The sequence below is a fragment of the Phascolarctos cinereus genome, unplaced genomic scaffold (assembly GCF_003287225.1).
Source record: "Phascolarctos cinereus isolate Bilbo 61053 unplaced genomic scaffold, phaCin_HiC Scaffold_1;HRSCAF=81, whole genome shotgun sequence".
Taxonomy (NCBI): domain Eukaryota; kingdom Metazoa; phylum Chordata; class Mammalia; order Diprotodontia; family Phascolarctidae; genus Phascolarctos; species Phascolarctos cinereus.
Genome location: NW_027555514.1, coordinates 158659554 through 158676477, shown reverse-complemented (window position 1 = coordinate 158676477; position 16924 = coordinate 158659554). Strand labels below are relative to the sequence as shown.

The 16924-nt window shown below is 40.8% G+C and overlaps 2 protein-coding genes across 8 annotated transcripts in view; one reads left to right on the top strand and one right to left on the bottom strand.

Annotated features, from left to right (window-relative positions):
* The window catches only part of TMEM243 (transmembrane protein 243), a 27781-nt gene extending 12048 nt beyond the window's left edge, over positions 1 to 15733 (top strand). Inside the window, exons 2-4 of the mRNA XM_020999765.2 lie at positions 11545 to 11595; positions 13447 to 13551; positions 15087 to 15733. Coding sequence (XP_020855424.1) covers positions 11545 to 11595; positions 13447 to 13551; positions 15087 to 15209 — 279 coding nt within the window. The 3' untranslated portion in view covers positions 15210 to 15733. The remainder of the gene's footprint in view (positions 1 to 11544; positions 11596 to 13446; positions 13552 to 15086) is intronic.
* The window catches only part of DMTF1 (cyclin D binding myb like transcription factor 1), a 59539-nt gene continuing 57324 nt past the window's right edge, over positions 14710 to 16924 (bottom strand). For 6 of the 7 annotated variants that reach the window (XM_020999758.2, XM_020999761.2, XM_020999764.2 and 3 more), the window contains one exon: positions 15544 to 16924. In XM_020999758.2, the coding sequence (XP_020855417.1) occupies positions 16815 to 16924 (110 nt within the window). In that variant the 3' untranslated portion in view covers positions 15544 to 16814. Of the gene's footprint in view, positions 14881 to 15543 lie in introns of those variants that run through there. The other variant, XM_078154643.1, reaches the window with a different exon arrangement.

The following is a 16924-nucleotide window of genomic DNA, read 5'->3' as shown; positions in this document are numbered from 1 at the left end:
CCTTGTCTTCCCAGCTTCCCTTCAAGCTAGACTTCCACCCAGGGCCTTTTCATGTGAAATATCCCTAGTGCTGCACAGAAGAGGCATCCTCATGGAAGTCAGACCCCGGCTGGTACAGCCATTTTCCCACTTTTAGTTCAGTTATTTCCTGTGGCTAGGAGTCAGGTTCCAAGTGTGCCTTTGACACTGACTACCCATATGGCCTTGGGAAAGTTGTTTAATATTTCTGGGCCTCAGTTACCTCATCATTAAGTTGAGAAGATTTTATGAGAGGATCTCTAAATTTCTTTTCAGCTCTAAAATTCTATGATATGTATATGTTTTGCTTTGCTGTTTCCCTGTCCCTTTGTGTTGTTGAGACACAAGTAGGATCTTCTCTATTTTTTGACTCCCTAACTCTCCTCTTTCTCTTTGCCTCTTATTTTTCCTAATGGTCCTATTAAATCTAACTGCAATTATTCTAAACCAGGTTGGAGTAGGGTTACCATGTTACTTTCCTACTTCCTGGGTTTCCCAACAGCGTTAAGAAGGTATTTACTAAATCCCAGATAGGTGGTTGGGTCTTTTGAACTTCCTTTTATATGTTTCAGAAGTGAAATGGTCATGAGACTGTTCAAACTCAAGCTTGGTATATGTAATTTGGCCCCAGCCTCTTTCCCCCCACTTTTAATTTCAACTGCTTTCCCTAATGGGACCCAGCCAACCAGACTGGTCTGTTCAAGGCGCTAGAGTGCCCTCTCCTCGGTCACTGGGCAGCTGAATCTGAACCAGCTGAAGTCCTGCTCCTGACAGCCTTATTCCCTCACCTCAGGCCATCACGAGGTTTTCCTTCCCCGAAATCATTTAGCATTTAATGTCTCTCCCATTCAGATGGTCCTTGTAACTTACCATACACAGCTGTTCTGGCAGCTTTTTATATACATATATTTGCTCTCCAGTAGCCTTGTAAGCTACTCGAGGGCAAAGACCATGTACAGTGCCTTACACGTGGCAGGCATTCATAATTGTTTCTTGATTAAGTTTATCATCTCTTGCCACTTGACTTGTAATTCAACTAACTGCAACTTCATGTTTGTGGCTGTATAGACACACCCTTTAAATTTTTAGTACCTAATTTTCTGTTTCTATCATCAGAGCATAGCATGGTACTTGGTATATAGTAAGCACTTAATAAATGCTTTTGAATTCATTTCCAGACCTGGATCTAAACAATATGGACTAGGTGTTCAGATCTTTACAAAGTATTCTTTTAAAAAAATATTAGTTTTCAACATTCACTTTTATAAGATTTTGAGTTCCAAATTTTTTTCTATCTCCCTCAATCCCCTCCCCCTCTCCAAGAAGGCAAGCAATCTGATATAGACTATACATGAACAATCATTTTAAACATATTTCCACATTAGTCATGTTGTGAAAGAAGAATCAGAACAAAAGGGAAAAACCATGAGAAAGGAAAAAAAAGAGAGAAACTAGTATGTTTCAATCTGTATTCAGACTCCAAAGTTCTTTCTCTGGATGTGGATAGCATTTTCCATCATAAGTCTTTTGGAATCGTCTAAGATCACTGTATTGCTATCAAAGTTGATCATCTCACAATGTTGCTGTTATTGTGTACAATGTTCTCCTGTTTAATAAGTATTCTAATGATTTTTAAAGACTAAACTGTGTTTAGTTTAATTGCTGTCAATGGAGCCTCCAGAGTAGACCTATAACTATTATGAGGTGACTGAACCTTTTCCTCAGGGCACTTGTGTAGGGCGTATGGGTTTGCTTTCTTTCTTTCTTTCTAATTTTTTTTGGGTAGGCAATGGGGTTAAGTGACTTGCCTGAGGTCACACAACTAGTAAATGTCAAGTATCTGATGCTGGATTTGAACTCAGGTCCTCCTGCCTCCAGGGCCAGTGCTCTATCCACTGAGCCACCTAGCTGCCCCCCAGGGTTTGCTTTCTTGCAGCAGACTTCTAGTTTGCCCATCTCTCGAGGCCTGCTTTCTTCCACTACTGTACCCACTGGCTTCAGCCTCCCCGCTCCCTTTTGTGGGGTTGGCGTTTGGAGCTAGGCCACCACCTCCTCTGGCAAAGTGTATCTGTCCTGAGTCCTGTTCCCACTGGATTGGGGGATCCATGCCATGCTTTTCACAGGGCATGCCCAGGATTAGGGTGATACAACAGTGTACTGACCAAGGTGGTATCCCACAGCATCTGGTGGTGAAATGGATAGAGTGCTGGGATTGGAGAGACTTGAGCTTAAGTTCACCCTCAGATACTTACTACCTGTGAGACCCTGGATGAGTCACTTCATGAACTCTATCAAGTAGCCTCACTTTGCTCAACTATAAAACTTGAATGCAATAATGCCTACCTCCCAAGGTTGTTGTGAGGATCAAATGAAATATTTGTAAAAGTGTTGAGCACAATGCCTGGCACATAGTAGGTGCTGTATAAATCCTTATTCTCTTCCTTCCCTGCCCATGGCCTTCCTGCATACCAGGAGAGCTTCCTTCATCCCCAAACAACTGAATTTGATGAAGTCACCAGAATTCCAAGTTGTAGATTGAACTCAGACTCAGTTACAAAGTAAAAGGGGATCATAAAGGTCCATTTGCCTTTTTAACAAAAGCCACAGGTAATCTTCTGGGGAAATGCATTATGTAACAGCAAGGCTTCTTGGGAAGATGGTAGTTTATTTTTGATACTCTGATATTAATTTCCATTTTTTTATGTAGTAGGGGACTAGATGAGACGTCCCAAGTGTGCTCTCCAGCTTTTCTTCTAGATTGCTTGAATAAAAATGTTCCATTCCAGTAACGCTAGCTCTAATCTAGGAGTTAGGTTCCCCATCCACCTCTTTCCTTTCCCCCAAATCCAGGCTTTAGCATAGAGTTGTGTAATGGGCAATCACTCAGTGAACATTTATAAAGAACTTACTATGTGCCAGGCACTGCCAGGCACTGCGGTTACAAAAAGAGGCAAAAGATGGTCCTTGTTCTTAAGGAGCTTCTAATCTAACAGAGATGACATGCAAACAAATATGTACAGGATAAATTTGTGCAGATCATGTTAGTGTAGGTTAGAATGTTAGAATCTAACAGTTAGCAAAAGGAGTTTTATGTAGCCATAGCATAGAAAGAATATAAGGGCTCCCCTGTCTTTTCTCTGCCTGGTTAGCTGTGGAAGGTATGGGGATGGAGTGGGCTTTTTTATGCCCTTAGGTGACCAGAAAGCCAGTTAGTATGGCCAGAAGCCACCAAAGGAGATATAATTTGTAAAAAAGGGCTTAGTGCAGTGCCTGGCACGTACTAGGTGCTATATAAATACCTATTCCTTCCTTTCCTACCAGGAAGCTACATCAAGGGAGGTAGCAGCTTGAGCCTTAGCCCAATCAAGGGCCAATCAAGCATTGGTCCGGATTGGTCAGTTTTCAGTGAAAACAAACACTAGGCTGATCAAATGCTATGGGAATGGTTAGTGATCCTGTCAAAAGCTGAAATCAGAATACTCCATCACTCCATCCTACGCTCTTTGGTATGAACCTGCCCTGGGAATATTGGGTTTAATTTGGGAGGTGTATAAGCTCAGCTGAAGCAAGGATTCCTGGGTCCTCTTCATAGACTTGAGAATCCTGAGGTGAGGGCATGTTAATCCTGGAGAATACTTTGGGGAAACATAATAATTGTTCTCAGATATTCAAATGGCCAATTTAATATGGAGGAAGGCTCATGCTCTCTATTGGGCTCCATAGGCAGAACCAGAAACAAAGGGGAAAAGTTGCACAGAGGAGAATTTAGGGTTTGTATCAGGAATAACTTCCTAAAAATTAGGGCTGTCCAAAAGTAAAATAAATGACTCACCTTGAGAGGAGGCAGGCTCCTCTCCTTGGACGTCTTCAAGAAGACGATGGATGGTCCCCACTTGTTTGTGTTAGAGCAAGGATTCTTTTCATGTGTTGGCTGGGATGGAAGGCTGCTAAGGTCCCTTCCCACTACCATGTCTAACAATTGTCCAGTTTCCTTCCTCTTCTTCCTAAATGGGAGCTGTTCCAGGGCTGTTGGCTAGCTGAATGATGTGGGCTCAGGGACAGATGTGACAAAGGTAGAGAGGCCTGTTGTTATAGGTGGTAGCTGTCATCATAGACTGGAGGATGCAGCCCTGGTTTCCTTCAAATCCCAACTAAAATCTCATTTTCTACAGGAAGCCTTTCCCCACCCCTCTTAATTCTAGTGCCTTCCCTCAATTATTTCTTATTTATCCTTTATATAACTTGTTTGTACATATCTGTTTGCTTGTTGTCTTGCTCACATTAGATTGTGAGCTCCTTGTGGGCAGGAACTGTCTTTTGCTTCTTTTTGTATCCTCAGCACTTGGCACAGTGCCTAGCACATAGTAGGCACTTTATAAATGTTTATTGACTTATTGCCTTGGGGACAGTGAGGCTTATGGCTCCCTCAAGTGAAGTGTCTTTTGCTTCTTTTTGCATCTTCATCACTTAGCACGGTGCCTGGCACACAGTAGGTACTCAGTGTTTATTGACTGCTTGACTTCAGGGACAGTGAGGTGTTACACCTATGGCTCCCTTAGGTGGAGGTGCTGGTGTTTTTCCAGGACTCTGATTTTTCCAAAGAGACTTTGTACTTGGAAAGGAGACAGGAAAGGGAAGGCAGAAGAAATGTATTGTCTTTGCAACTCTGCTACTTGAACAGACTCCCAGATAGGTAATTCTAGGAGAAATTTCAGACTGTATGTACATGTTGATGTCTTTATACCAAATATGACATTTCTATCTGGAGAGAGCATATTTATAGACTCCTAAAAATTCTGCAGCTTCATACACATAGATTTTTATATGTAAATCTTTTGGTGATGCATAATTTGTGCAGATGCATCTTTTTCACTTGCCCCTCCCAAAATGTACATGCATTCTAAATCTCATGAGAGTTTTTTTTTTTGGGGGGGGAGGCGGATGAGGGGTTGGTGCATAACAGTCTTTTAAAAAAAACCCAGATAACAAGATAGGAAATAATTAAGTGCACTTAAATTGCCTTTCTAGCCACAGAGTTGACTGTTGGTTCTCAATCGTTATGCCAATGGAATATAAGCTCAGGAGACTCTGGGTATGAGCTAGAATGGCTTCAGGCCAACCTTGGGCTAAGCATGTGTCTGTCATCTGAGGATCAGCCTTAGCTAAGCTTGGACTGGCAGTTATCGGGAGCTTAGCAGAAACCAGATGACTTTTTTGTAAAATGTGATGGCAGAAAAAAAAAAGGCATACTAAGGTATGGAAGGTTGCAATCTTCATCGAGAGAGGGGGCTGCTCAGGGATGAAATCACAGTTTTTTTCTGTAGGGAGTGGAGGCAGGAAAAGGACCTATGATTTCATAGGCATAGGGAACCCCCAGTGATGAAACACTCTCTACCAAAGCAGGTTAGAGAGTTGCCTAAGGGAACTGAAAGGGTAAGTGATAAAAGCTAATATTTATACAGCATTTTAAAGTTTTCAAAATGCTTTGAATACATTAGTTGACCCTCAAAACAATACTGTGGAGGTAGATGTTATTATTATCCCCATTTTGTGGATGAAGAAACTGAAGCTGAGAAAGGTAAAGTGATTTGCCCAAGTTCACAGAGCTAATGCGTGTCTGAAGCAAGATTCAAACTTAGGTGTTGCTGACTCCAAGTCCAGCATTATCTGCTGGGCTACCTGGCTGCCTGCAAATTAAGTGTGTGGGCCAGGGTCATGCAGCCAGTATGTCAGCAGGGAGACACATATGAATCTGGTCCTGTCTCCAAGGCCCTTTCTCTATCCACTAATCCACACTACCTCTATGATATCACAGGTCTTTTACCGTAAGAAAGAGGTGCTTTAAATACTTCCCTCAGTTTGGTATGACATTCAGTTCAATTCAGTAAGCGTTTATTAAGTGCCTACAATATGCCAGGCACTGTGCTAAACACTGGGGATACATAAAGAGGCAAAAGACAGACCCTGCCCTCAAGGAGCGGGGGAGTCAACTGCTGCCCTGGGAGAATAACCTTGAGTTTTGTTACTGAGAGAACAGGTTCCTCAAGGCTTGGCAGAGGCTGAATTGACCATATGAGGGCTCTGACCCTTAGTTATACTACCCTCCGCCCCCCCCACCAGTGGCTTAACTCATTGCTGGAGACACCTAGGTCTCAGGAAACATGGAAAACTTTGCATTTAAATTATTAGCTTCTAAAAGATAGAGATTTAGTCTATGTAACTTGTTTTTCAGAGACAGCATAGCATAGATATAAGGAGCTGGGTTCAAGTCCTGCTTCTGAAAATATTAGCTATGTGACGCTGCATGTCACTTGATCTCCCAGTACTCCAGGCAACACTGTTAAGACTATAAATTGGCCAAAAGGGGGCCAGTCTTCATTGGAAGAGGAAGTTCCTCACCCTTATGGATACTTGGGAAATCATGGGTCCAGGCAAGAAAAAAAAAAGTTCCTCCACCCCTTCCCTTTTTTATAGTGCCAAAAAGCATAGATCAAGTTTCCAAAGTTATTTATTATGATGCCCATTTATAACTGGTCTTTCTGCAGAGACTCAGAGGGAAGGGAGGTAGGTAGGAATGGACTTTTGTTTCCTGGAGAGTTGAAGTACCTGCTTTTTCAAAATATTAAATGGGAAAAGAGGACTGCAGCATTTTCTCTCTGCACAACTGGTTATCCTTCTGCTTTTCCTTATCACTTTAGAACACTTGAAGGAGCCTTTCCTTTTTCTTCATTCTAATCAATTCTCATTTCTGATAAGAGGCATGGAGAAGATAAAGCCAGGAATGGGAGTGCATGTTTTTTGGTTTCTCATTCTCCCTCCCAACCTTAGCACCTTTCCCTTTGTGGCAGGGGATTTCTTTAGCCGATGGACTCTGAACTGGGCTGCACAGGAAGCTTTCTACTGATTTTGTGGCTCCTCCCTGGGATTGCTGAGTTTAGCATTGTAGGGAGGGTTTCCTCATCTGGGATTGTTGCAGTCACTCATGAAACTAGCATCAGAGATTTTGTAGCTGCCCCTAGTTGTGCACAGACTAGCTGAGCTCTAAGCCACCAGGTCCCTCCCTCCCCAGTACTGCTGGTATTGCTTTAAGAGTAGTGGAACCTAAAAATCCAGTGTCATCTGGCCAGAAGCTGACTGGAGCAGCCACTTGTCAGATTGCAGGGCTGAGCTGGCCTGGGTGCTACCAGGATCTATCTACATAATACAGCAGTGTGCAGGGCAGGGCTTTGATAGGCTCTGGTTCCTCTGGCAAGCTGAGATTCCTAGAGTTTCAGCTTCTGGATTATTTGACTGCAGGGGGAAAAAAAATCTAAAATCTAATTGTGAAAGGAAAACTTGAAAATCCTACCAGATACAACCATTCTCTAGACAGTCTTGCAGGGTAATATTGGAGATTATATCCTCAGCCCTTTTCCTAAACCAGGGATTGGGAAACCTTCGGCCTTGAAGTCACATGTGGCCCTCTAGGTCCTCAAGTGTGGCCCTTTGACTGAATCCGAAGAACAAATCCCCTTAATAAAAGGATTTGTTCTGTAAAACTTGGACTCAAGGCCACATGTAGCCTTGAGGCTGCAGGTTCACTATCCCTGCCCCTAAAACCCTCCTTTCTTCAAATATTAAATAGCCCCATGAAAATTATATTGCCTGTTCAGATGATTCTACATAACTAGAAGGAATCTTGGAGGCCATCTGGTCCAACACTCCCATTTTATAGATAAGGAAACTGAGACCCAGAGAGTTTAAGTGACTTGCCCAAGATTACACAGGTAGTGAGTGGCATGGCCTAGATTCAAATCCAGATCCTCTGGCCCTGAAGCCAGCCCTTTTCATTTGTTAATGAAATCATACATTTTAGAAGTTCTGAGAAGAATGAGGACAAGGGATCCAGCCTTGGGTCAATGGCTGTAGTCTTAGAGATTTTTCTCTGATCCTTCTGTTGTTTTTTTCTCTTCCTTAAAAAAAAAAGGTTTTGATGCCTTTTTGTTTTAATTTTGGTCATTTGCATATATACCCATTCTTCCCTCCCTAACAAAGAAGAAAAAAAATTAAGAAAAAACAATCCATATGTGGCATGGGAAGCAATGTTGCACACCCATGCTCCCCTACCACTCCAAAGGAAAGCGCATTTCTGTTGTTTCTTTAGACTAGCACAGAAGCCAGGGAATTCCAGGGCTCTGGGTCTTATCTTTCGTTGTTGCTGAATGTCTCACTTGATCTCCTGCCCAACACAGACCTGGCATGGAATACTGTGTTGATTAAATGAGATCATACACAAAAGAAAGAAATTTTGGAAAATGGGTTATTACATCTTGCCCTTGGCATAGCTCTCCTTCCTTTTCCCATCCCCCATGCAGTTCTAAGTGCCAGTGTCATGAGTTAGTTCTGTGTTCTGGAGGCAAGATGATTTCAGGGAACCCAAGGACAGGCAGCTGTCTAGAATTCCATTCCTGGATGTTGTTTCCGGGTCCTTTGGGATGCTCTGCTGGACCTGTACAATTAAGCTTGTGGCATTCTTTCAAACCACATTCTGGAGCCAGAAGCTGGAACTCAGCAAGCTTGGAGGACCTCCTGCTTAGGACTCGTGAAAGGAAAGCTCTCTGAAATGGCTATATAACCCTGCCTGCAGACAGGGAGAGATTAGATGACAGACTCAGAATTTTGGAGCTGGAAGAGTCAGACTCCCTCATTGGAAAGATGAAGGGAGTAAGGTCTCATCTAACTAGCACCAGACTGATGCCAGTCTAGGGGTCTTCCCACTGTACCTGGTTCCTCCTAATTTAAGGCTCCTACATAATCCTGGGGCTCCTTGGTATAATGGAAAATGCATATTTTCAGGAGGACTTGAGTTCAAATCTGGCCTCAGACACTTAACACTTACTAGCTGTGTGACCCTGGGCAAGTCACTTAACCCCAACTGCCTCACCCCCCCCCCCCCAGAAAAAAGCACATTTGCATTAAGAAGCTCTGAGTGTGGAGCAGTCAAGTAGATTAACCTTTGATTTGGAATTTTTCTTACCTGTAAAATGGGGGCAATAATACTTGTTTCATGGACTTCCCAGAATAGTGGAACAAAGTAACTTTGTCAACCTTCTGGCATATAAATTAGAGTAAAGGTTGTTGTAGTGATGTTGTTGTTAATATGTTTAGGCTCTGGAACCTATGGATTGAATATTTAATTCTGTATGGGCTGCCCCAGAGTATACATAGGAGACTCTGATGTCCTCCAAACAGATTCTGACCAACTATCATGGTCCTTGGGACCCGTAACTGAGTTACAGGGCTTCTGGAAGGGATGGTAAGTAAGTAGTAAAGTAGGCCAGGACTCTGGCTCTTTCCCCATGTGGTACAATGCAAAGTCTGAGCGAGAAAGCCTGGTTCAAGTCACTTTACTTTTCAGGGCCTCAGTTTACTCAAATGTAAAATGAGAGGATTCAGACTAGATGTCCTCTAAGTTCCCTCTGAATCTGTGATTCTTACCTTTGTGTAAAGGTTTGCTATATGGGAGAAGAGGGGCTTAACTTTGGGTAGATTGATGGGACAGGGAAAAGGGGAAGGAAAGAATAGTTTCTTGAAGGATTAGGCTATGGTTTTGGAGAAAATTATTAGCAGGATTTAATATGGAAGGTGCATTGGATTTGGAGTTAGGATTAAAATCCAGATCCTTTCACTTTGCCATTTTCTACTTGTGCGATCCTAATTGACATCTCCTGGCCTCAGTTTCCTCATCTGTAAAATGAGGAATTTGGACTAAATGATTCCTACAGTCCCCTCTGACTCTAAATCTATGATTTATTGAAAAAAGAACACCCTTCCCCCTTTTCAGGGCAGCTGGTGGGGGTGGGGTTCCAGAAGAAGAGGAAGGGAGGAACCTAACAATGAAAGTCCATGTGGAAATAAATAGTATTTTAACTTAAGGTGGTTTTAATTTAAAAACAAAACAAAACAATCTAAGTGCTGCTCTGTTATAGCAGAAAGGATATGATGTCTAACACCTAGGGCTTAATTCTTGCTTTCGCTTACTCCCTGTGACCTGGGGCAAATATTTAGCTTCTCTGGATCTATTTTTTTTTATCTGTGAAATAATAGTTGAAATTCATATATATATATATATATATATATATATATATATATATATATATATATATATGTATGTATATATATACACACACACACACATATGTATATATACACATATGTACATATGTGTATGTGTGTGTGTATATATCATTTGATCCTCACAACTCTGTTAAGTTCTATTATTATTCCCATTTTACAGATGAGGACACAGAAGCTCAGAGGTTAAGTGATTTGACCAGGGATAAGTAGCAGAGAAGGGATCGGAAACCAAGTCTTCCATATGCCAAGACAAGCATTATATCCATGGGTTCTTTCTAGCTCTTAAAGCTCTGATGATGATGACTTTTAAAAAAGAACATAAACGTTTTGTTCAATAAGTATTTAAAATCTTATTAGGAAAAATCTACTGTTAGATGATTTGTCCTTGCTTCTCCTGACCACCTTCTATGATCCTAGGTTCCTTCTCTCTGTTCTTGGGAGCAGGCAAGTGCCCAGCTCAAAGCACTAGACATAAGATGGGATGGGATGTTCCTGCTTGAGTTCTTATCAGTCTGTATATCACTTTATGATCTACAAAATGCTTTACAATATTTGCCTTCTTTTCACAACACCCCTGGGAAGCATAGTCTACTGAGTTTACAGAGAAAATTGAAGGTGAGAGTGAAGTGATTTGCCCAGAGTCACACAACTATTACCTATCTGAAGAATTTGAACTCAGGTCTTCCTGACTCTAGGCCCAGCACTCTATCTACTGTGCCACCAAACTGTAAGACCTTAAGCAATTTAGATTGTTTCTCTGGGTCAGCTTCTTCATCTGTGAAATGAACCATCTGGATTAAAAGATCTCTTAAGATCTTGTCCATGTCAAAAAAATGTTCCACTATCAAATATTTGGTCAAAGAATGGGAGTTAGTAAGCTAGGCGTTAGCTTACACGTCTGAAACTTGTGCCTGGATAGGGCATTTCCCTTTGAGTCTGGTCATCTTATGAACTCTAAATTTTCAGGGAAAGAGATAGGTAGGGAAGGAGAATTTCAACCAGGCCTGTACAACTTGTGGCCTGCCAAAGGATTTCGGGAGGCCCCAGGAAAAATGTAGAGGAAAATATCAGCCACTTGAGATCCTTTGGCATGCCTTCAGGCCGTAAGCTGGCTGTCTCTGTGTGTGTGTGTGTGTGTGTGTGTGTGTGTGTGTGTGTGTGTGTCTCCGTCTCCTAAATCTGGCTTTCAGAGTCCCCTATAACCTGACTGAACCCTTTACTCTGTTCTTCCCCCGCCTCTACCACCTCCAAGTTTCCCTCACCAAGCACTGGCTTACTTGCCTTCTGCCATCTTCTCAAAGCTCTGTTATCCTACCAGATGTCTCCCACATGCACGTTTTAAGCTGTTCCTCTGGGACCAGCCTGGATAAAATTAAGGTGTCTCAAACAACTCCTTCCTCTCTTTTCCAGGATCGTGTCATTAACTTAGTTGTTGGCAGCTTGACATCCTTGCTGCTTCTGGTAAGTGTGGGGTTTTTGTTTTTTAAATTATGATGTAGACCTTAGTGTCCCACTCATAGTTCTGGACTTGCCAGAATGCTGAGTGAATCTACTTCCTCATTAAAGAGGGATCCTGCTACAGGGATCTGGATCATAGCTAGCCGAGCCAATCCTTTTTACCCAGCCTCTTCCTTATTTAGCTGGGAGTAGCTAAGCTGGGGTACTTCTGATTTCCATTTTCTTGTCCTGGAGACCACAAAACGAAAGTGAAATAGCCCAAAGGAGAAGCCGAGGACCTGAGGCATCCCACAAAAGGAATCATCTGTCCTTGGACAGTGAGGGTAGGGTTGTGGGGAAAGGGGTCTGCTTTTCATGTCTCTCTAGTTAATTTACAAAAGGGGTTTTTTCCTTCTTTCTCCATACCCCAGGTTACAGATTTTGGAGGTGTCTTTATGTTGGCAAACATGTACACCAGAGGTTCCCAAACTTATCTGACCTACTACCCCTTTAAAAAAAAATTTACTCATCGTTCCCCCCCCTTCAGGAAATCTACTTTCTTTAATGGTTTTTTAAAAAAAATTGCATACTTTCAAAAATTTTTTTGAAAAAATGACATGTATCTTAAGTTTAATAATTCATTGTAAATGTGTGGGTTTTTTCCCCTACATTGAAATTTTGATGACACAATATTGCCATCATGTAACCATATAGTATTGTATTGTAAACAAGTCATTATATGCATATATTCCTGCCCATGCATGCAGGACTTCCCAAAAATGCACAATATACTTGCCTGTTCAACACTTGCTTGTTAAGACCAGTTGGAGGACTTAACCCCAGATCAGTTATAATTTGCATTTTATGTATTTATTTGGAAACTAATGTAATCACTACGACTTTAACTGTTACTCAACAGATGAAACATGTACAAAGTTTTTCAAAATTTTCTTCTTTTCTTCTTTCCTTATGCTTCCACTGCCTCTTTATTTTTATTCAGTGCCCCCCCCAATCGTTCCAGCAGCACCCCCCAAGGGGTGGTATCACCCGCTTTGGGAACCTCTGATTATAGACTATGTGGGGGAGGGTGGGCTAGGATAGGACATACCCTTTATAAACACTGAGGGGATTTCTTAAACCCTAAAGACGGAAAAAAAGTTACCCCATGTTCTAGAGTTAGGGAAGCATCACTTCAGCCCAGCCACAGGAAATTAAAAGCTGTGGTTGACACTTGTCTTTAGCTTTAGGCCCTTTAAGCCTTTATTTATTGGGATCATCTCTGGTCAGTTTATGTCTGACTTTCCTGTTGAGTGTGGAATGGCAAGGGTCCATCACATTTCTTTGGCAAATGGGCTCTTTGTTCTCCTTACACGGGCAAAGTTGAACCTAAATAGGCATTAATGGTGAAATTAAAATGAATTCAGCTTGCTTCCTCACTTGGCTTTTTTGAGGGTGGGAGTGGAGCTGGGAATGGGGTTTGCATGGGGTTGAAGTGTAGAAGATACATTATACTAGGGTTGAGGGCTGATTCTTTTTCAGGACACCCCAGAAGTGGTTAGCAAATATATACCAAAGTGACAAATAGGAAGCCCTTGACTCTGTTTATTTTCCTTGACAGAAGTATTCAGAATAAATAGAAGTTAATTTCAAGCTTCTTTGGATCCAGTCCCACTAAAGCAGGGGGAGGGGAGAGGATATATGTGGGGTTTTTTTTTTTCAAAATTGCTATAAGCCCTTAACACGTAGCTCCCAGTCTGTTAGTTAAAGAGGCTAAGGATTGGAACAGTTATGGCTTTCATCATTTTTATTCCCTGAATTCTAATGTAACCAAATCTTTGGGAGTTACTTCAAAGTATTATTTTTTTTCCCATATAGGTAACTCTGATCAGTGCTTTTGTGTTCCCTCAACTACCTCCAAAACCACTGAATATATTTTTTGCTGTTTGCATCTCCCTGAGTTGCATTACTGCCTGCATACTTGTAAGTATGATTTGGAATTTTAAATGAAGCTTCTCTGACAAGTCTTATTCAGTTTTAGTGGGCTTGATGCTGTTAGGATATAGGGCAGTGGTTTCCTAATTCTGGTTTGGTAAATGGAGATAATACATCAGGTATTTCCATTAATATTCCATTTCCATAAACAACATGTATCACAATTCTCAAAATCAGTATTAGTTTAAAAAAAAAATCTACCTTGGGAGGGGCACAGAGTGAGTTTCCACAGTATGTGAATTGAATCACTGCTTTAGTGCTATAATACTATTGCATATGAGTTTAAGGCAATAACATCCCAAGTGGATCCCAGTGTACAGAGTTGATTATATAGCCAGTAAATTAGAATATAATCCTTTTTACCAAGCCTGTACTCTAAATTGAGTGAAATCCAAATGAATGGGTTATTATGCCCTTTTAAGGAAAGATGGTGCATTATGGGTAGTGTGAGCTTTGTCTTTGTGATAAAGGGCCTTTTGCTCTTCCTCTTCCCAGTCTGACATTTCAAATACCATTATTTTCTACAAGAGCAGTGAACAGATCTCCCAAAATGGAAATTGCTAATTCTTAAAGTTTCTGGCTAGTTTTACCTGCCAACGATACCCTTATTGGCAGATTTAACCATAAAAGCCCTTCCCAATCAGATATATACATACCTCCCAGCAGTATTTCTTTAAAAAAGTTAATATCAAATGATTCTGTCACTTGCCACTTCTGCTTACACAGGGTTAGAAATACTGAGATACAAAGATCATTGTTTGGATAAAAAAAAACCAAAACCAGGTGTCATCAACTGAAGCAGTCATCACACTTGGCTTTTAGAACTTGGGAGGGATAAATAAGGCATAGTTATTAGGAAGACATTATACCCTTTCCAACTTTAAAACCTCTTGAAACGTGACATGTAGCTGGAAAAAATGGAGTCATCAATAATAAGTATTGTAGTATAAATGCATGCCCAATGGACACTTTTTTTTAAAAGGTCCCAGCCTAATCAAATGATTTAAAAAAATGGGGCCCATTTTCTAAGAATTGAGTTTTGCTTTCACCCAGGGCCTCCCAAACTGGAATGATGCTTTAACCAATTACGGTATTTGGAATGTTTCTAGGAAATAAGAACTGCCATTTTCTAGAGTACTCCCTTAGTGAGCTCTGAGAAATAATATACTTTATTTTAGCTTTAAACTCTGGAAAATGGGTATACATGTGAGTAGGTGAGGTATTATCTTAAATGCATATTAATTAAGTCTTTATACTTACATCTGAGTTGGAGGAGGACATTGGCTATAGAAGCATAAAGTTTAAACACTTCTGTGACTGTAAGGTAGAGAGAATAAGACAGTACAAAGTCAAAAATCCTATCCTGTAAGATCAGAACAAAATGAGGTACTTTTCCTGACCTATGTGGGTCAAAGTGGGGAAGGAGAATTAATTGCATTTTGAATTGTAGTACTAAAAATATTTAAACGCTGGTTCTTCACCTAATTTGATTTCTTCCTCCTTTCCCAATTCCTTTTCTTTAGATCTACTGGTATCGACAAGGAGATTTGGAACCGAAATTTAGAAATCTAATTTACTATATCTTGTTTTCTATCATCATGTTATGTATATGCGCCAACCTGTACTTCCACGATGTGGGAAAGTGATGCTGCCAATGAATAAACCAAGACTGTTCTCAGCTAAAAATTAGTACTCTGAACCCGAATTCTGGGTAAAATAAACTGAAGATGAAGCAAGATTGTGCAGGAATTCAATACATGATTTTCATGTTAACTCCAAATCTAAATTCCCTCTTGTTTGGGAGCTAAGACGTGACATTATGCTTTTCCTTTTTAAAGAGCTGATGTTGCACTTATGAACATTCCACATATATGGGTTCAGAATGGCACAAGTTATTTCCACTTTTGAAATCTTACATTTTTTTTTTACAATCTACTATAGCACTGGGAGGGGGTTATATAACAAACAACATCTTAGAGCTCTAAGACAAATATTCTTTTATTTCTGTTAAACTGAATATACAATTATTTTGTTCCCTATGCAACCAACCATTGCTTGTAACTACAATTTAATTTCACATTAACAAAAGAAAGCACATTAGATGGTAAAAAGACAAAACTCTGATTGTGAAAATCTAATTACAATAATAAATAAAATAATTTATACAAGGGTTTTTTTTTCCTTCTTCTATAGGGATCATACTCATCAAAGCCTTATCATCAGTCAGTCAGTCTTGTCTTGGCTAAAATGCTTCTAATACAGGAATGACTTGTTGATTTGTTTCCTTCTTCCATTCCACAAGCCAATTTAAAAACAAACCCCTGAGCAGGAGAGGCTGCTATACCACACCTCCACTTGACCACCTGTCTCCCAAATACCATCAGTGGTTCTATGTTACCTTTAGTGTAACAAATCATCTAAGCAGTAGCTGCCTGGTATCCTGGGAAGGCAACATTATTACCCTTCTTAGAAGCTGAATGGGCCACCTTTTATTTTAATCAGGCCCGTAACTTCTGAATGGTTGGAGTGTGAAAGACTACTCTTATCCAGGTTTTTCCCTTTTTAAAAACAATTGTACTAAAGCTGAGTTTTCTTCAGTATCTGTTAATACTTTTATAGCCAAACCCAACTCTCATCATTAGTAATGGGCCAGCCAGAAGCAGCCTTCATGAGAGGATGCAATCATCTTGTTTATTTTTTATACAAGAGATGTCCCAACTAGGTGTCAAATGCTAGTAAAAGGTAGAGATACCTAATGCTTCTGTATGAGGCCATTAGTACCCTTTAAACTACACAGGTATGCAAACTTTTCTCTGAAACAACCAGATACAAACTTGGAAGTTGGAAAGAAGGCCTCCTCTGACTGTTCTCATAGTTAAGCACCTTTGCTCACTTAAAGCAGAACGATTAGGTTTTGGTGGTTCTAACTCCTTTCTGAGGACCTAAAGTGAGCCAAATCCCTTGCTGACTGTGTCACTGGCGACACTAAATGTAACGGATCTCCACAACCAAGAACCCCCACACTGTAAGTGAAAGTGGGCCTCAGGCAATTGTGTAATCATAAATGAGGTAAAAAGTTTCAACAGCAACAACAGTATACATGGCTTAAGTACAGTAGCTATTTTAAAACTAGAAGAATGGTAAATTAAGCCTGTCTGTGTAGGGGGTCTCCTTTCTCTTGAAGTGGTACCAGCACAGGGTTTTGAAAGCGGCTTTCTTGTTTAAAAACTGCCCTATTACTGCATGTGTGCTTAATGGCAGCTGACCAAATCTTCAACATCCTTTGAGTCTTCTGAGATAGGACTGTCCAAGGATGATCCAATAATATGTGATTCTTCTTGGTGATGATGCAGTATGGGAT